General features: G+C 40.0%; 2 protein-coding genes across 3 annotated transcripts; both read left to right on the forward strand.

The window, feature by feature from the left end:
- The first annotated feature begins 5,115 nt into the window (after positions 1–5,115).
- LOC130186965 (torsin-1A-like) lies at positions 5,116–9,853 on the forward strand. Of its 2 annotated transcripts, none has more exons than XM_056404349.1 (5): positions 5,116–5,435; positions 6,844–7,109; positions 7,217–7,392; positions 8,332–8,459; positions 8,556–9,853. In XM_056404349.1, the coding sequence occupies exons 1-5, from the start codon at positions 5,237–5,239 to the stop codon at positions 8,798–8,800; spliced, it is 1,014 nt and encodes a 337-aa protein (XP_056260324.1). In that variant the 5' UTR covers positions 5,116–5,236; the 3' UTR covers positions 8,801–9,853. The 2 variants fall into 2 exon arrangements, with proteins under 2 accessions (XP_056260324.1, XP_056260325.1); XM_056404350.1 differs by lacking the exon at positions 5,116–5,435 and adding an exon at positions 5,474–6,018.
- A 2,243-nt stretch (positions 9,854–12,096) lies between these two features.
- Positions 12,097–19,408, forward strand: LOC130186572 (torsin-1A-like). The gene is made up of 7 exons (XM_056403772.1): positions 12,097–12,270; positions 13,125–13,300; positions 15,455–15,660; positions 17,070–17,338; positions 17,446–17,621; positions 18,305–18,432; positions 18,545–19,408. The coding sequence occupies exons 2-7, from the start codon at positions 13,176–13,178 to the stop codon at positions 18,787–18,789; spliced, it is 1,149 nt and encodes a 382-aa protein (XP_056259747.1). The 5' UTR covers positions 12,097–12,270; positions 13,125–13,175; the 3' UTR covers positions 18,790–19,408.
- Positions 19,409–19,553: the final 145 nt, after the last annotated feature.

Raw genomic sequence — 19,553 nt, forward strand, 5'->3', positions numbered from 1 at the left:
CACTGAAGTTATTAGATCAGTAGCAGGAGAGACATTTGTTTTCACTGTATATATGAACTATTCCATCCATTATTAATATCTTACGTCTGCCTCAGGTGCAGATTTATTTATACGCAGGGAGCAACAATGTTCCATTAATATTTACAGTTGTACAAAAGCTATTACACCCTGTCACAGTTTGACATTCAACACTGTGTATTGCTGTCTTGCAGTCATACTGTGAATTGTAGCCCACATGGTGAGGACTGTCATAGCATACTAGGAAACTTCGGCAGGACCTCTGTGGAAGCCAGTGGATCAGGGTCTCTGGGAGAGGAGCCTGCAGGTAATGAGGCAACTCTAGCCTTTAGAGGGAGCTGTGTCCCGCATGTTCTGTCACATACAAGGGTCTACAGAAACTGAGTAGCTTGGGAGTGTGCCTCTTATCCTGTGGCGCCACCATCAGGAGGAACTCATTGATCTGGAGAAGAGCGCAGATAAGTGGTCTCTGCTAGAGAAACATTGTCATCCTGGTTGACATCGGCCAATCACTATGATGAAATATGTAATAAATGTGGTATAAATAAAAAATTATTGATATTGATTATTGATTATTATTGAATAAAAAATATTTAAACAGTCTGCATGCTGGTCATTGAAGGCTACAGAAATGTATCTTTTCTGTATCTAAGATGCACACACACACACACACACACACACACACACATATATACATATATATATATATATATACACACACACACATATATATCCATCTCTGCCTCTGTTCTTTATGGTTCTCTTGGTCTTTGAGGTCCAAAAACTTCAGCAAAACTGTGATTGTATTATCGTGGCAATGAATGATATTTGGACATATTGAAGATCTGTCATTGATCTTATGACAAAATGTTCAGCTAACTGTTAGCCTCTCACATGTCTCTGGCAACAAATAATTAGCATTTGTGTGGTAAAACCGCTGCTGACACATCGTCACAATTTATTTTGAAACAATGATAGTTTCAGACACAAGAAGCCAAAAGCGGGCGTCTCATTTTTGCGGCTGAAACGATAAATGCAGCTGCATATTTTATCAGCAGTAGCTGGTTGGTTTACGCCTTCTCCACGTGACGTCATGTTTCCTGCATCCGTCGGTAAATGTGTGTTTTTAAAACTTATTCAGCGGGCTAGCAGCTAGTTAGCATAGCTATACCACGCCCTTTCACATCGGACCTGAAGACAACAACTTCAACTGGCTCCTTTCTGTGTGGAGGAACAGCGGCGTGACTCGCCATAAAGCGAGCGCGACTGTAAGTACGACGGGCTGGGAGCATTTTGAGGCAAGCCGCAGATGCCTAGCAACGGTTGCTAGGTTAGTCGCTGTAAGGGGGCGGGGCTCCTTTTGAGGCACTCCGCGGGTGCCTAACAACGGTTGTTGGGATACTGTCGCTGTAGGGGGCGGGGCTTAACTAAAAGTCAGTACTTTGATCTGTGTTACCTGGAATGCCTTTGAAGTTAGAATGACGTAGTTGATGATGTATCAAAGCCATATACTGAGTAGCATATATGAGTAACATTGACTTTAATCTCATTTATGTCTCTTTAGCACAGTGAATGACATTACGCTGATATTTGATATTTAGCTCCTCATTTACTTTATAGTCACATAATATTTGTTCTGAATAACCAGCGCTACAAACATAATTTCTGACAGGAATATTTAAGACTGTCCCCTCAACACATTCAGTTTTCATTTCTGTTAGTGTTCGACTGACAGACCCATACGTGAAAACTAAAACAAGGAGTGTATAAAACACAAAACATCCCAATGGCTACAAGTGAACCAACAGCAACAATGGAGATGCCGGAGATTACATCCGAAACTCTTTGCCCGATTATTGAATCCTTTCTATCAAGGATGAAAGAAGAACAGTGGGCATTAATAAAATCCGGTACCCCTGATGTTGCCACCAAGGTTATTTTGGCAGACTTGCTTTTGGATTTAATGTCAGTCATTACAAAAATCGTGGTGAAAGCCCTTCTGAGGCAAAATGCGTTAGTGTCTGAAGAGAGTATTCAGTCCTGTCTGGGCCGTATACTCGCTGAAAGTTTTGCAGACGTACTGAATGTTAAAGAAGAAGTCAAGAGCGTCAGCTCCGGACGACTGTCAGTCTTGCTTGGGAAAGAGGTTACAGAAAGCGTCAACTCTGCCCTCTTCACTAACATGTGCTCTGCGAAGCCTTTGCTAAATCATGTCACTCCACCTCAAACACTTAACAAGATGGTTGGTCATGCCTGCAAAATGTTAAAGGCTTTCGTTGCCAAAATGAAAATTTGCATATCACCAAACCATAAAGAAAGCCAGATCACCTCTGTACAGACACTAATTAGCAAGGAGGTCAGTGCAATCACAGAACCTCTTATGGTTGAAGTTCCACACTCTGACCTTGAGCTGTTGCGATCTGAATCTTCTCTGGAGATTCAGAGTCTTGCAGAATTCATTGTTCAGGCAAGTACTGAAGAGACAGAGAGTTTGAAAGAAACAGAATGTCCAAGTTCAAGCCCCAAATCCAAGAAGAGCCCCAAAGCTCCTTTGAAAGGAGTGAAGGCAAAGCTAAAGACCTTTTTTGCCAAGAGATTCATCAGCGCATCCATTCATCGGATAGTCGCACAATTGAAGACAAAATTCCACCGGGACACGAAAGCTGAAAGCAGAGAGTCAATCCAGTCACTCATGGCTAGTGTTGACTCTCTGCTTCTGGCAGAAGATGCAGAAAACCAATCAAGTGGAAATGAAGTTCAGGCGTTGCAGAGATTCAACGACCTTTCACCTTGTAAAGTCCTGGTATTCACAACAGAACTTACTGATTTGCTCCACTCTCACATGACCCCAGAGATAATTCCAAAACCACTTCAGTCCCATCCCAACATGTATCTCGACATACAGAGCAGAGTGGTTTGTTTCCTTGCACTGATTAGCTGGTGGCTGAACACTCAGGCTGCCGGCCACAGTCGCAGGGTGACGCTTGCCTTAATGGACACTGAGCCAATGGCACCATTAGAGCTCCAAGAGGAGACAGCATCTGCCTCAGTTTGTGGGGCTGAACCTCTGCAGGGTTCAAGAGCACAGGCAGAAAAAAACAAAATATCTGTCAGGGTTCTTGTGGAAAAACTTGTTACCCGCGTGTTCGGAAAGGCAAAAGTTAACATCTCTGAAGACTCAGGTGTCATCATTCAACACCTGTTTGAAAAAACATGGGCTGAAGTCAAAGGCACCAATTTCAACATTACCCCAGAGACAATTCAACACCTCGACAAGACCGTTTTCAAGGACCTTTGTAAGAGATGGCGCTGTGCAGAGATGGTTCTGATTTCCATGAAGTTACAGGAACCAGAACTTGCAAACTACATTGCTTACTCTTTCAAAAGACAACTGACACCACCAAATCCACGCAACGCCATCTCCAGATTCTTCTCTTCTATGAGAACAGGCCTCTCCAACATCTTCAGAAGAAGATATAGAGTTGGTTTAATTTAGACGACATGTAATATTCATTTTGAAGGAAAAAAAATTCTCTTTTTTTCTCTCTTTTCCTTCAAGGTAAATATTATGAATAGCCCGTCTCTCCTCTCCTATCTCCTCTCTCCTCTCTCCTTTCTCCTCTCTCCTTTGTCCTCTCTCCTCTCTCCTATCTCCTCTCTCCTGTCTCCTGTCTCCTTTCTCCTCTCTCCTATGTCCTCTCTCCTTTCTCCTATCTTCTATCTCCTGTGGGTTTCCTCCGGGTGCTCCGGTTTCCTCCCACTTACTCCAAAAAACAGGGTTGGTGTCATCTAAATGACACCAACCCTGTTTTTTAATCAAGCATTAAAATTAAATTAAGCAAAAGTTAAAAACCTCAGTTTTATTTTGGTGCAGTGATGTTATCTGTGCTGCTGGTGTGTCTCCAGCCTTGCATTGAGAAATAAATGAGATATCAACAACAACAGCTCAAATATCGTCTGTTTCTGATCTTCCTCCTAGCAATGCTGAAGAGCAGGTCATCACAGAAAAGAGCTTTAGATTTCTGGAAAGAAATGACCAAATAATAGAAAACACCTGTGAATGTAACAAAAATACAATTCAACATCACCACAAACTACTGTCTCCAAACTGACCATAAACTTGAATTAATACCGCTCTAAAACAGTTTCAACACAAACTAAACAAATGCTTCATGAAGGATTTATTGTGAGGCAGTCATATTAGATTGTATTTGTTTTAGCTAGGTGTACCTAATAAACTGCCAACTGAGTGTCTCAGTGTCAAGCATTCAAGCTTGATTGGTGATAACCCGGTGGCCTTCTTCATCCTTTCCCTGCCTCATGTTGTCCAGTGTGTCATGGCCGAGATGAAAGCCAGTGGGCTGAAGCCAGTGGGGTGCTGCAGAGAAGGTGGCCAAATATTTGAACTATTTCCCCAAGTCTAAAAAAGTTTTCTCTAACAGACGCTGCAAGATGATAGGGACAAGGTTGTACAACTATATCATCTGATGGACACTGTGTTCAATCATAATGTGCGTTTTTTTAACAAAGAAAAATTCTCTCAGCCAATGACTCAGGAGTCAAGCTGCATTTTGCTACATGTAATACTACATTAAATGTACAACCCACCCTCAGTGTTTATTTAACTGATAATATGTATGTTGTTTGTTTACTTTTCACCTTACACTGTGTGTACCAGGATTCAATTATTTTATAAAATAGTCACAAAAAATAATTTAGTGTAAAGGATTTTTTTTATTGTTGGTCTCTGCAGCTTTCAGCTATAACCAGTTGTCTCTTATCTTTACAGTGATGACAGACAAGTCAGAAATATGAATTAATGCTTCAATATTTTTTCCTTTCACCACTGAAGAGAAAATACATTAAAACTTAAATTATTTTACTCATCTATGTATCATTCAGTAATTCACTTTATTTAATCATGAATTAATTTTGTTGTAATTGTAAATTTAAAGTGCCTTGCTGTTAAACAGGTGGTTAATGTTATTTAGGCCTTTGGAAAGATTACTTTTTGGGGGAAGATTTGGAGCAAAAAAAGAAAGAAAAGAAAAAAGATTACCATTAATCGAACAACCTTTGGACTCTGACGTCACCCCTGCGTGTGCATGACAACCGGAACGCCTCTCCACCCCCCGGAGTGTTCACTCCGGTTTAACCAGCGATTAGACACGTTACCTTTTTAAATTTTATTTTGATAAAGAGACCACACTTGTGCGAAATGAAACCGAGGAAACGACACGTCCTGCTGCTGTGGATGCTGGTCTGCTCCGGCCTGACCGAGGCGATCGAACCCATCAGCACCACCATAGCGGTTGGCATGGCTGCGACTCTGACGGCGTTTTTAGCTAGCTACCAGAACATATTCTACCATTTCCATGAGTGCTGTCGACCCGAGTGGATCTCGTTCAACAGGACAGGTAACACACGTGTATCCGGCTAACACTTTAGCCACCACATTGGAGTCTTTTGTGGTCTTTTCATACTTTTAACAGCTTTAAACTACTAATTGATTTAACGTTACCCAAGCTAATGCGTGTACTACATTGTCAGTTAGCTACATAAGTACATAAATAGTATAAACATGCGTAAAGTTTACTATAATACTTTGAATTTATTAATTTTGCATCCTTTTCTAACTTATCAAACATTTGCATGGCTGTGTTGAACAGAGCTCCGTGTGTGTATCACGTGTTTGTGACGTATAAGGAAGTTCCGCGTTGCAAAGAAGCTAGTTAGTCTGCTAACGGTTTCTCCGTGGTTTTAAGGTTGTTTTATCACGCAAAAAAGCGACCGATGTCAGAAATTAAGTGGTTTCCACGATGAAAGCGACACGGTTATATTTGTTGTTACATGTGTTGTCGACCACCGCCGTGCTGGTAAACACGTTTGATCCGGTCACAACAACCGTAGTGATCGGTATCGGTGCGTCTCTGGGCCGGACGATCTACAATTATTTACATGAAAGTTGCGATTCGAAATGGATAGCCTTCAATGCAACAGGTAAGCATGTGCATCTTGTTCCAACACGACTAAAGGTACAAACAACTGTAATTTTTTTTTACAGCAACCTGCAGTCTTTAGGACAACGACTTGGCCGTGGCTTGCCTGTTGTTTTTACACCGTCAAAATCGAAACCTAACAGGGAAAGTTAGGCTTTCTTTTCTTCTTCAGGCTCTGTGCTTCAGTACAACGACTTTGAAATAATATGATGGTGCCAATCCTGAGCTTTGATTTGAGTAGGTTTACATCTGTACAGTAAGAACTGTAGAAGAAACAGCTCTGATAGCGCCACATAGTGCCCAAAGTTTAGGGGCCTAAAAGTAGTTGAATAAAATCATTATATTTAATATTTTGTGGAAAGTCCTTTTGTAGTCAATGACTGCCCAAAGTCACCCACAGTCTGCTGTTACTTCTTTTGCCTTTAGTCTAACCTTCATCAGGTGGATGGAGATCAGGGGATTGACTCACATGGTCAAGGATATTACACTTTTCACCCTGAAAAGCTCTTTGGTTGCTTTGGTTGTATGTTTTGAACTGTAGTTCTCCTGAATGATGAAATATTGTCCATTGAGGTTTGATGTATTTGACTGAATGTCAGCACACAGAACGCATCTGTGTACCTCTGCATTCATCCTGTTGCTTCCGACAGCAGTGTAATCATCAATAAATGCCAGCGTGCCAGTTCCATTAGCAGCAATTCATGCACAAGCCATATCAGAGCCACCACCACGTTTGACAGATGAGCTGGTATTCTTTGGGTGGAACAAAAGTGACATACTGTTTGCAGTCACTGATCCTGTTGACTTTTCACTGTGTTCTTCCCAGCTCTCGAGGTTGACCTGAGCAGAAAACTGTTTGGACAGCACATTGCATCACGTATCATCTTAAAAGCTGTGAATGGATTCATGAAAAATGCAAACCCAAAGAAGCCCCTGGTGCTCTCTCTGCATGGATGGACCGGCACAGGGAAGAACTTTGTCAGTAAGCTGATTGCTGAAAGCATTTACAAGGAGGGAATGGACAGCAACTTTGTTCATGTTTTCACATCCACACTTCACTTCCCACATCCAAGTCAATATCTTACATACAAGGTATGGGGTATGAATAAGTTGATTCATTTAACTTTCAATTAAAACACAGTGACATAGTTGTTTTTCAGCCTTTTATGTGAGTTAAATAAGCTGCTTTTTCTCCTCAGTCTCAGTTACAGCAGTGGATCAAAGGGAATGTCACCAACTGTGAACGCTCCATGTTCATCTTTGATGAGATGGACAAGATGCATCCTGGCTTGATCGACAGCATTAAGCCATACCTGGACTACTATGACAAGCTGGATGGAGTTTCTTATCGAAAAGCCATCTTCCTCTTCCTCAGGTGAAAAGCTGAACGTATTCCTAAGGGTTGGGGTACAGTGTGTTGTCTGACCACATCAGGGTTTATACCTTTTTCTGAATGGCCACACTCAAAGGCGGAGTGAACATTTTTAAGCAGTCTCTCCCTGAAGGGATTCAGAATGTTGCACTTTGTTGAGGAACTGCCCTGTTAAGAAAAGATAGGGCTAGAGAGAGAAGTTCAAACCCTTTCTCACCTCCTCACGGCTGGTTAATCAGGACATGAAGTGGGTGTGAATGGTAGAATTTTGGTTTTAAAAGGTTACAAAAATGTTTGGATACAGACCCCTCTAATCCAATGTTGGAAAGATGTGTGAGGGTGGAGTTTCTGAAGCTATTTGATTAATAGCAAGTACTGAAAAGGAAAATACAATTCAGAGCGGTTGAGTAGTAAAAATGCAGTAAGAAAGAATTGTAGGTATGAAAGAGTGTGAATGTATATATACGGTACGTTTTATATTGATTTTTTTGATCAATGTAAAATAGGTAATTAGAAACTATCTTGCCACCAGCCACAACTCTTGTGAACATGTTGATGTTCCAACTCATGAGTACTTACTAGTTATTGCTACATTATTACATAAGTACTCAGTAGTCATGGGTTGGACCGCCCCCAAATTTCGAACTTGGACTTCATTTTGTTGTCAGACTGCAGCTTACGAGGTTGTGATGCTATTGCAGTGACAAAATCTGTCCACAGACATATAAACTACCACATCTGTGGTAGTTTCTATTACAGGTGTCTCAGGGACCACATTCTGCCATGATGACACACACACACACACACACACACACACACACACACACACACACACACGCACACACACAGCCTCACAAGGTGACAACAATATCAGCCCTCCTGTTGCGGCTTTTAAGCAGAGGCAAATTTTGATGCGTTGCATGTTTCTGATCTTCCTTATAGCAATGCTGGTGGCGACAGCATCGCACAGACGGCTTTAGATTTCTGGAAAGAAGGACGAAATCGAGAGGAGATCGAGCTCAAAGACCTGGAAATGTTGCTCTCTCTGTCAGTGTTCAACAACAAAGAGAGTGAGTATAAACGCTGGAATGCTGTTGTGTCGTTATCATTCAGAAACTAGCTTTGATAAACAACATGGATTTTTTTAAATAAATCTCTCCCTGTAGGTGGCTTTTTTCGTACAAGTTTGATCGACAAGAACCTGGTGGACTTCTTCGTCCCGTTGCTGCCTCTGGAGTACAGACACGTCGTCCAGTGTGTCATGGCTGAGATGAAAGACAGAGGAGTGGAGCCTGACCAATATTTGGCGGACAAACTGGCCAAAGATTTGGTCTATTTCCCCAAATCTGAAAGAGTCTTCTCTGTCAAAGGTTGCAAGACGATAGAAAGCAAGCTGGACTACTACACATAATATCACCGTGGGATGGACGGTACATGCACTTTTTTTAATAAAGAAAACTGCTCTCAGCCAAATGACTGAAGAGAGGAAGTCCAGCTGACTGAACTCTTTGGAGGTTTCTCTGTCTGACCTTGGGGCCATGAAGAGGGTCGGCAGGCCTTCTCCAATGTTTCCTCTTGCTTACACTGAATGAAGGAACTGATGAAAGTGCTCAGCACTAGTTTAGTGACGAAATAATAGGATTGGAATATTATCCTTTGTAACTGAATAAGGGATTTGATATCTGCTTTTATGTCACAACGAGAGTTTCAAAGACGGTGCTGTTTTCCTGAGAGATTCATAATGACTACATGTGTCCTGAAACAGACACGTTACTGTTTTGAATTTGTTTTTCAATCTGTACTCCATGTACATGGATTACTGGAAAACATCTGCCTTAAGTTTTTACTGTCACGATACACATGTCCACTGTAAATACGAGTTCATTAGCAGTGTCGGACTTTGTTGGGTTGTCAGCACTGCAGAGCCGCTCCTAGAAAGTTCTCACTGTTCAAACGCAACAATACATAATTCAGATGTAAATTTGAGTGGATACTTGGAATTTCTTTTTTTTTTTTTAATGAGCTGCAGTGGGAAACTTCATGAACTCAGGATAATATTCTCACAACACACATGAAAAACAATTTTACCAAGACTTGATTTTTCTTATCTTCAAAGATGCAGACTGTTCAGAATATAACATTTGAATGATATTGTGTATAAGATTGGTTGATTGATTTTAAAAGAGGTAATAATTGTGCCCCAATCCAGTCAAAATGTTTTTTTTTAAAGCAGAATCCTGTCTGTACTATAATTTGTCTTTTAAAGAGGAGGAAGTGTTAAATCATACGTAGACCTGCCCAGACATTGTGAAAAAAGTTGTTCTGTTGGTTTCTCAAACTCTGACAGTTTGCTGTGACTGTGGAGAAACACTGTAGGTGTGGATGTAAAGCTGATATTATCGAGCTGCTTTGCTGTAAACACTACCAGGAAAAAAAACATCACAAATAAAATAAGAAATTTTTATTTGTGTCCCTGTTTCTGATGCATTCTTCACATCAGAGAAGTACTGTGGTTCTAGATGAAGCTAAACATCTTTATTATTTCCACAAACATTTCTCTTCCTATACGAGTCAAATCATTCAGCTTTACCTTTCCTCTGTTCGCTGAATGCGATGGATTAACATAAGACTGAAGTGGCAGAGGAAAATTTGGACTGAAATAGCAGTTATGTAATAATCAAACATCTTGCTAAACTACTGGGCAAAGTACAACTTTAAGTCCAGGCCTAAAATAGTGAAGAGAGAGAAACAGGCAGGTACATGATGCAGGGCAATGGACAGTGTTTGTTTTTTTTGTCAGTGCATAGATGTTTAATGGATTTTTGTTTCTGTATATTAACTGCACCTAAAAGGCTCAAATTACAGTGCATTAATTCTAGATTTAAAAAAAGTATAGGTGAACTTCAGATACCCATAAAAGACACTAATGACTAATAACTGAAGATATTCTAGTTTCTTTTGTGCATTTCACTCACTATGTTGTTGGATAAATTAAAGCAGTTGATCGCTAAGGGTTAAGATCACTTATTCAAGTTTGTAAGGTTTAACACAGAGAGGCTGGTGTCGTAGTGTTTATATCGGAAGTCATGAATCCACTGATGTATGCTCTACCTGTCCCCAGGTCTGTGGTGTGTTTTATAAATCTGCATTCTGCCTTGCTCTATAAATGACCTGCGGAAATTTAGAAGCCGGAAATGTGTTGAAAGCTGCTTCCCGCCCTTTCCTCGTCCAGTGCAAACAATAACAAAGAGAGGAAGCGGAAGAAGCTAATTAGCAAAGAGAAGTCAGAGTACATTGAGTCCTTGTCTCAAAGGTCACTGAGGCTATGACTTTCGGTGAAAATTGTAAATTACAGTAAAGCTTTTACAAGATTATTACAGTAATTTTGAGAAATATTGATGTACTGTTTTTCCAACAACGTTAAAAATCCTCAGATCCTCAAAATGTTTTACGACCTTTTGAACCTCTACCCTTCTATTTATGTAGTCATGACTGAATTTTGTTATCTCTCTCATCTCTTTCTTTAAACTGACAGTCAATTTTCTGTCCTACGTCTTAATGTTTGTGAATAAGTAATAATTATTATCAAACTAAACCTATCCAAATGTGAGTTGCTGCAGTGATTTAAAAGTTTCAGGAAATCCGGTGAAATTTACCTTGGCATTATCATCGTTAAAGATCAAATTTCAAGAATGAGTGAAAACTTTAATTCACTAATTTCCTACAGCAAAGATGTAATTTATGGATAGATTTCTCAAGTACCTTCTCATCCACTTTATTTTAAAAGTGGAGTGTAGCGTGTAATAGTCTAACATTTAATCCACCAACTAAAGCTTGCTGATCGTTGTTCTTTCTGTCACCATGATGAAACGTCAGCTCATCTCTCTTGGGATTCTACTTTCAGTCAGTCTTTTCAGTGTGACCTTAATCTGTTTTAAAGGGGCTATTTGTACGTTTTCTATGACATTGACTGGGGTTTCTTGTCGGGAGCAGGTGGTGGAGATTGTCATTGCAAATAGAAGATATGAGGTTATAATATGCTCTCTGAGCAGCCCTACTTCGTCAGGTCAGATTGAAGGCTACAGTGAGTTGCTATCGGAAAGTGACAAGACGGGCTGCGGCTAGCTGGTTAGCGTGCTAACTTCAGTAGCATAAAAGACGTGATAGAGACAAGAGTTAACTTTGTTGTTGCTTTACACCACTGGACACCGATCTTGGAAAGTAAAGGAATGAAGTTTGATACTGAACTCAATATGTTTCCTCTAAACTGGTAAGTAAAGAGCTGTTAATGCTAACGCTAGATGTAGCGATAGTAAAACTTACAAATAGCTCATTTTCAACAGACTATTACATACTTAACTCAAAATTGAATTAGCTGTGAAAACTAGTCTTGTGTAATGAATTTGATTCATGTAATTTAACTTTGTTTAAGTTTGTTTTTAATTTTTTATTTCTTTATGTTTTTATTTTTATGTATCATAGTCTGTGCACCAACTCCTGCACACATTGCCCCATTGTCGGGTTTATTAAAAAAATTAAAGACCGCGGCAACTCCACCTCCAGCTGTATTTAGTCATTCTGCCACCAGCTGTTTACTCACTTACCCTCCAGCTGTGTTTACTCACTCCGCCTCACCAAGCTGTTAGACAGTTTTCTTTTTCTTAACTCATAAGAAACACGAGATGAAACCGAGGAAGCAACATGTCCTGCTGCTGTGGATGTTGGTCTGCTCCGGAGGGGCTGAGGCGTGTGATGACGCCTGCCTCGCAGCAACATTAGTGGTCAGCGTTTCTGTGACTCTGGCTGGAGTTTCATTTAAGTACCAAACTTCCAACAATTATGAGAGCTGTGGACACCAGTTGATTTCTTTCACATGGCAAGGTAACACACATTCACTTCAATTCAGTTCAGTTCAGTTTAGTGAGCTTATTGGTGTGAATGTCAGGTGCGCAGTAGCTACTGCCAAAAGAACATATTTCATATTTAAGTAAAATTTAAAAAATAAATAAATGAATAGGTGTTTTTCGTTTTGTGTGTGTTCTATATATATGATAGACTTTGTGTCAAAATTGTAATAACTTCCCACAAATGTAATATATAAATGAAATATGATCTTTGTAGTCATTGTTGTTGGTTTATTTACTTACAATGGGTTAAGCTAATTAGAAAATATCATGGGTTTGGGCAGATCGGGTCAAAACGTGTCCAAGCAGAGCTCTGAGTAAGTTATAAATACCTTACAGAAACATTGCACTCATTATAGGCTGTGCATCAATAAGCCCACATCTACCTTCTCTTCCACTTTCCATTTCATTCTCTCTCTCTCTCTCTCTCTCTCTCTCTCTCTCTCTCTCTCTCTCTCTCTATCAAACATGCACGCAGCTTCATCACTTCTTGTCAGTTCACAGAATTGTTTTGAGGCACATAAATATCTTGTTTAAATAGATTTTTTTGTCTTGTAACGAGGATTTCTCTGCAGCAGGGTAATCTTTGTTTCAGTAGCCTACCTGTTCAGCACCACGGACAGGTGGATGGCTGAGACCCTGACAGGCTGAAAAGTCTCTTTTCTCACTCTCTTAAGAACATTGGGCCTCATTCACCAATATCTTATAAATATTTTCTTAAATTCTCCTGAGTACAAATAAGTTGATTCATTTTACTTTCGATTGAAACACAGTGACACTGTTCTTTTTCAGCCTTTTGTATGAATTAAATAATCTGCTGTTTTTCCTCAGCATCAGTTAAAGCAGTGGCTCAAAGAGGGCATCACCGACTGTGAACGCTCCATGTTCATCTTTCATGAGGTGGATAAGTTGGATCCTGAATTGATGGACAGCATTAAGTCATACCTGGACTACTATGACAAGCTGGATGGAGTTTCTTATCGGAAAGCCATCTTCATCTTCATCAGGTGAAAAGCTGAATGTATTCCTCAGAGTTGGGTTACGCTTGATCAGAACTATTTTGTATGGCGTGTTGTCTGACCACATTAGAATTGAAATGGGTTTATAGCTTTTTCTAAATGGCCACACTCAAAGGCAGAGTGAACATTTTCAGGCAGTCTCTCCTGGAAGGCATCCAGAGTATTTCACTTGGTTGTTGTTCACTTGAAAGGTGAGAGAAATTGTTGTGTCAAGAAAAGAAAAAATAGACCTAGAGAGGGAAGTTCAAAACCTGGATCCTTTCCCACCTCTGCACAGCTAGTTAATCACGGTGTGAAGTGGGTCTGAATGGTGGATTATTGGTTTTGGAAAGGTCGCAGAAATGTCTGGATACAGCTCCGTCTAATCCAACGTTGGAAAGAGTGAGGAGGGGGTTTCTGAAGCTGTCTGACCACCCAGCGAGCAGTTCTGACTAGTACTAGAGTATAAGTGCTCTTAAATCTCTAAACATTTTCATTTGAACCATAGAAAGGTATCAATCAAACCCGCCAGCAATAATATCTGGCCAGTCAGATTATTTTGATAATCTGATAAAACAGCCAGAGGCATATCGATTTCGGGTTGTCTGTCCATCCATCCATCCGTCCCAGTCCTGTGGACATATCTCAGTTAAATTCATCGACAGAACTTCTTCAGATTTGGCACAAACATTCATTAGAACTCGTGGATGAATTGATTAGATTTTGGTGGTCAAAGGTCAAAGGTCATGGTGATGACCAGGCACTGCGGGTAATAATTGTGCCCCAATCCAGCCAAAATGTTTTTTAAAGCAGAATCCTGTTTTGTCTTTAAAGAGGAGGAAGTGTTAAATCACACATAGACCTCTGACAGATTACTGTGATTGTAAAGGAACACTGTGGGTGTGGTTGTAAAGCTGACATGATCAAGATGTGTCCCTGTTAACACCACCAGAAAAAACTAATCACAAATAAAATAAGAAATTTCAAAATAAGAAAATCTGAAATTTTATTTGAGTCACTGTTCCTGATGCATCCTTCACAACAAGGTTGATGAGTTCACTGCATGACTTATGAACCAGAGGGGTACGATTAAATTAATGATTAAATAGTTTTATGTCCTTGCCTAAGATAAAGAGGAGAGAGAGGCAGTGACATCATGTGGTAGATGCAGGTACGTGTTGCAGGCAGGGCTTGTCCTTCGCCCACGGACAGTGAACTTCCGGTAAAGCATGAAGCTGAAATGCAGTATCAGAGTTGAAGAGCATGTTTGCAACGAAAGTAACTGTGAAAGGTCTCGATGCAATAAAGCTGTGAGTTTGAAGCATCAAAGTATGCAAAGTGCATTTGTTTTTTATGTCAGCAGGAATGGAGTAATAGTCATAAAAAGCTATAATACTGCTCTATTATAATGTGGCTTGCATAAGGAAGGATGGATGCTGCTTTTTTGTTAGTGCATAGTTGTTTAATAATTTTTGTGTCTGCTCAGATGTGTGCTCTGCCTGTCAGAGTACAGTGGGTACTTCTTTCAAAGGTCACTGAGGCTATGGCAAATATTACCCCAAATCAGCCAGGCAGCAGGGCTTACGCAGGATTTTTTGTTCTGTATTCTGTCACCACACAGGTGGAACAGCTACTAATCTCTTTTGGGACTGTACTTTCACTCAGTCAGTCTTTTTGGCATGACCTTAATCTGTTTCAAACAAAAAATGAGATACTTAAGTTAAAATTGTATTTATTTATTTTTGCTGATGAAATGCCTGCCAAGAAAAAATGTATATTATTAATGTAATTTCTTTATATACATACTGGCAAAATTGCAAAACAGAAACCCAACCTTGTTATCCTCATGTCCTACCTGGACACACTAAAATACTGCATAAACTAAAAGCTCTAAAGCTGTGAAAACTAGAACCATATGTAATGATTTAACTTTGTTTTTTATTGATTAATTTTCTTTTTTATTAATTATTTATGTATAATGATCTGTGCACTACCTTGAGCATAGGCTACATTGCCTTTTTACAGTTGTTTAAACCTATTGTCACTTCCATTGTGTGAATAAAGTTTATGTAAAAAAAATTATTTACCCATCACGCCTCCAGTTTACCCAAGTTCATCTGCTCCGCCTTAAGCTCTTAGACAGTTTACTGTTTTCGTCAATAGGCAGCTTTTGTTCGAAATGAAACCGAGGGAGCGACACGTCCTGCTGCTGTGGATGCTGGTCTGCTCCGGCGCGACTGAGGCGGTCGATCCCTTCACCATCGGGGCCGGTGTGGCGGGGACTGCCGCTGCGGGGATATTTTCACCCATGATTTACTGCCGCTTCAAAGAGTGCTGTCGACCAAACTGGGTTTCTTTCAAATCGACAGGTAACACCTTTGTCCTACTAACACATTAGCCACGACATCGGACTTTTTTCGATGCAGTATGATTTATTATTGGCATGACTGTCAGGTGAACAATACTGACAAAACGCCACAGACAATACAGCTTTAACTATAATAGAGTGCTGCAGGGATGACGTATTTCTGTATGCCAACCCGGAAGTTCGACTGAACCACTTTTTGGACTTTTGAAGCAGATACTATGGCTATAAGTAAAAAGCTAATTTTATGCTATAAACGAACAACACCACTTTCGGTTTAGTGCTTACCTCCTCTACAAAAGCTTTTCCTCCATTGCAAGTGAATTAGGATTTTGAACATAACGTATAATATAATAAAATATTAAAACATAATTATTCTATACATTATAATAATAGTAAATATTATATTGTCATAGTATCACTACACTATTAACGTGTTATTTTACACAATTTTATTCTATTTTTTTTCACTTTACTTTCTCTTTCACCCTCACACTCTACACTATAAAGTAGTCACCCAGGATCACAAAACACGGATACAGAACATATGATTACCTCTAATATAAACATCAAAACGTGCGCATGCACACACAAACACACACACACACACGCACACACACACACACACACACACACTGTCATACATAACTGTCTAACTGTTCTTATTTTTGTTGTCGTCTACATTTCTGTCCATTAGGTCTTTTGCACCATTTCAGTCACACCTATTTTTGTTATGTTATGTCACCAATAAAGGAAATAAAAAAGAAATTAGAGCTGCAAGCAGTGTTGAGTGGGCCCTCGTCCTTTTGCGGACAGCGGGAGTAGCTGGCAGGAGGCCTGTTAAAGCAGCCTGCATCGTCACAACCATGGGACACTGCGCTTACGAGTAAGACTTCCTGCACGGCGGCAGGCAACGTGTTGCATGCAGGATGCACCAAACATGCATTTTTTTGACATTATTATTGCATTATTTTTTTCTATTATTTGCTGTATATCAAGTGCAGACCAGAACATGAAAATTTCATGCAAATCATGTAAATGAAATGATGATTGTATCTCAAGGGGGATATTTCCTGTATCCAGTAGGTGGCGCTATGACTATAACTACCTTTTTTCCATGCAGATGTGTATGACTGTCATCAAACGTTAAATTTGCGGCAGAATAGACAATGTATATCATAGTCATAACTTCCTGTTTAATTGTCGCACCATTCTACGAAAATTCACCGTGACGCATCATAAGGGTGTTGTGCGTTTTCTGACCAATTTTGGGGCAGATTGGACAATGTATAACAGAGTTACAACAACTTCATGTTATGAAATTTGCCACAATGCCATGGACATGCCGTTCAATGAGCCTTGAATAGCTTAAAAAGCACTAATCCTGTTGACTTTCTGCTGTGTACTTCTTAGGACTGAAGAAAGACCTGGATAACAAACTGTTCGGACAGCATGTTGCATCACGCATCATCTTAAAAGCTGTGGATGGATTCATGAGCAATGACAACCCCAAGAAGCCTCTGGTGCTCTCTCTGCATGGATCGACCGGCACAGGGAAGAACTTTGCTAGTCAGCTGATTGCTGAAAACATTTACGAGAAGGGAATTAAGAGCAATTTTTTTCATGTTCTCTCAGCCACACATCACTTCCCACATCCAAAACAACATCTTCAAACCTACAAGGTATGGAGTACAAATACGTTGATTCATCTCCCTTTCAATTGAAACACAGTGACACTGTTCTTTTTCAGCCTTTTGTATGAATTAAACATGCTGCTGTTTCTCCTTAGCATCAGTTAAAGCAGTTGCTAAGAGACAGTGTCACCGACTGTGAACGCTCCATGTTCATCTTTGATGAGGTGGATAAGATGGATCCCCAATTGATTGACAGTATCAAGTCATACCTGGACTACTATGACAACCTGGATGGAGTTTCTTATCGGAAAGCCATCTTCATCTTCCTCAGGTAAAGAGCTGAATATATTTCTCAGAGTTGGGTTACGCTTGATCAGAACTATTTTGTATGGTGTGTTGTCTGACCACGTTAGAATTGAAAAGAGTTTATAGATTTTTCTTAATGGCCACACTCAAAGGCAGAGTGAACATTTTCAGGCAGTCTCTCCTGGAAGGCATTCATACTGTTGCACTTGGTTGTTGACTTGAAGGGTGAGAGAAATTGTTGGGTCAGGAATGAAAAAAATAGACCTAGAGAGGGAAGTTCAAAACATGGATCCTTTCTCATCTCTGCACAGCTGGTTAATCACGGTGTGAAGAGGGTCTGAATGGTAGAGTTTTGGTTTTGGAAAGGTCACAGAAATAGTCAGACACAGACCCCTCTTATCTGAGTTTCTGAAGCTGTTTGACCAACCAACAAGCAGTTTGGACATGATATACTGGCTTTTTTCATTTGAACCATAGAAAGGTATCAATCAAAAATGTATCACTTGTCTGTTTATAGGGTCCTCTTAAGAGCAAGTACTGAAAAGGAAAAAATTCAGAGCAATTGAATACTAACAATGCATTAAGAAAGAATTGTAGGTATATGAGACTATACTTGATTTTTTTTTCATCGGTTTAAAACAGTGTGGTAACAACAGATAAAACATAGGAAAATTGTAATATGTTGCCTTGTTCTGATCTTCTTCAAAGCAATGCCGGCGGCGACAGCATCGCACAGACGGCTTTAGATTTCTGGAAAGCAGGACAAAAACGAGAGGAGATCGGGCACAATGACCTGGGAACATCGCTCTCTCTATCACTGTTCAACAACAAAGACAGTGAGTATAAATTACATATAACGCTGTTTTGTAATTATCACTCAGAAACTACCTATGACTATGACCTATGATTTTTTTTCTATTGGAAATATCTATTAAACTCTCCCTGTAGGTGGCTTTTTTCATTCAAGTTTGATTGACAAGAGCCTGGTGGACTTCTTCGTCCCATTGCTGCCTCTGGAGTACAAACATGTGGTCCAGTGTGCCATGGCTGAGATGAAAGCCAGAGGACGTCAGCCGGACCAGGATGTGGCAGAGAGGCTGGCCAAAGATTTAGTCTATTTCCCCAAATCTGAAAGAGTCTTCTCTAGCACTGGCTGCAAGACAGTAGACACCAAGTTGAACTTCTACTTATAATATCACCATCGGATGGATGCTACGTTGGATCACAATGTTTACAAAGAAAATCTGACTGAACTCTTTAGACGTCTCTTTGGAGATTTGGCTGTCTGACCTCGGGGCCATGAAGAGGGTCAGCAGGCCTTCTCCTATGTTTCATCTCGTTTATAATAATAAGATTTGAATATTATCATTTGCAACTGAATAAGGGGTTTGATCATCACTTTTATGTGACAACAATGAGAAGATGGTGTTGCCTTCCTGAGAGACACTTAATGACTGAATGAGTCCTGAAACTATGACATGTCACTGTTTTAATATATTTTTAATGTGTACTCCATATAATGTTTGTGGATTACTGGAAATCACCTGCCTTAATTCTTACTTTCACCATTTTAAAACTGTTATTTTACACGTGTCCATTTTACCGTACATATGAGTTTATTAACAGTGTTGGACTTTGTGGGTCTGCAGTTTCAGTTTAGTTCAGTTTGTACTTGTTAAAGAAGTAATGCCCTTAATGATCTTATTTTCTTATTCTTTAGATTTCTTTTCACCCTCCTGACAACATGTTGCCCTCATTTTTTTGATAGGATTCAGGTCTATGGTTGCCAATAAAACAGAAATGGATAAAAAATTGTGATCTCTTCAAGTGTTGCTCTCCGAGCAGCCCTACGTCCTCAGGTCAGATTGGAGGCTACAGTGAGTTGCTATCGGAAAGTGAGGAGATGGGCCGGGGCTAGCTGGTTAGCGTGCTAACTACAGAAGCAGAAAAGACGTGA

The sequence above is a fragment of the Seriola aureovittata genome, chromosome 18, assembly GCF_021018895.1.
Source record: "Seriola aureovittata isolate HTS-2021-v1 ecotype China chromosome 18, ASM2101889v1, whole genome shotgun sequence".
Lineage (NCBI taxonomy): Eukaryota > Metazoa > Chordata > Actinopteri > Carangiformes > Carangidae > Seriola > Seriola aureovittata.

Coding starts and splice junctions, on each gene's coding strand:
- LOC130186965 (XM_056404349.1), top strand. CDS start 5,237: ATGAAACCGAGGAAACGACACGTCCTGCTGCTGTGGATGCTGGTCTGC. Junction 7,393..8,331: donor GCCATCTTCCTCTTCCTCAG/GTGAAAAGCTGA, acceptor TCTTCCTTATAG/CAATGCTGGTGGCGACAGCA. Junction 8,460..8,555: donor AGTGTTCAACAACAAAGAGA/GTGAGTATAAAC, acceptor CTCTCCCTGTAG/GTGGCTTTTTTCGTACAAGT.
- LOC130186572 (XM_056403772.1), top strand. CDS start 13,176: ATGTTCATCTTTCATGAGGTGGATAAGTTGGATCCTGAATTGATGGAC. Junction 13,301..15,454: donor GCCATCTTCATCTTCATCAG/GTGAAAAGCTGA, acceptor TTTCGTCAATAG/GCAGCTTTTGTTCGAAATGA. Junction 17,339..17,445: donor AACATCTTCAAACCTACAAG/GTATGGAGTACA, acceptor GTTTCTCCTTAG/CATCAGTTAAAGCAGTTGCT.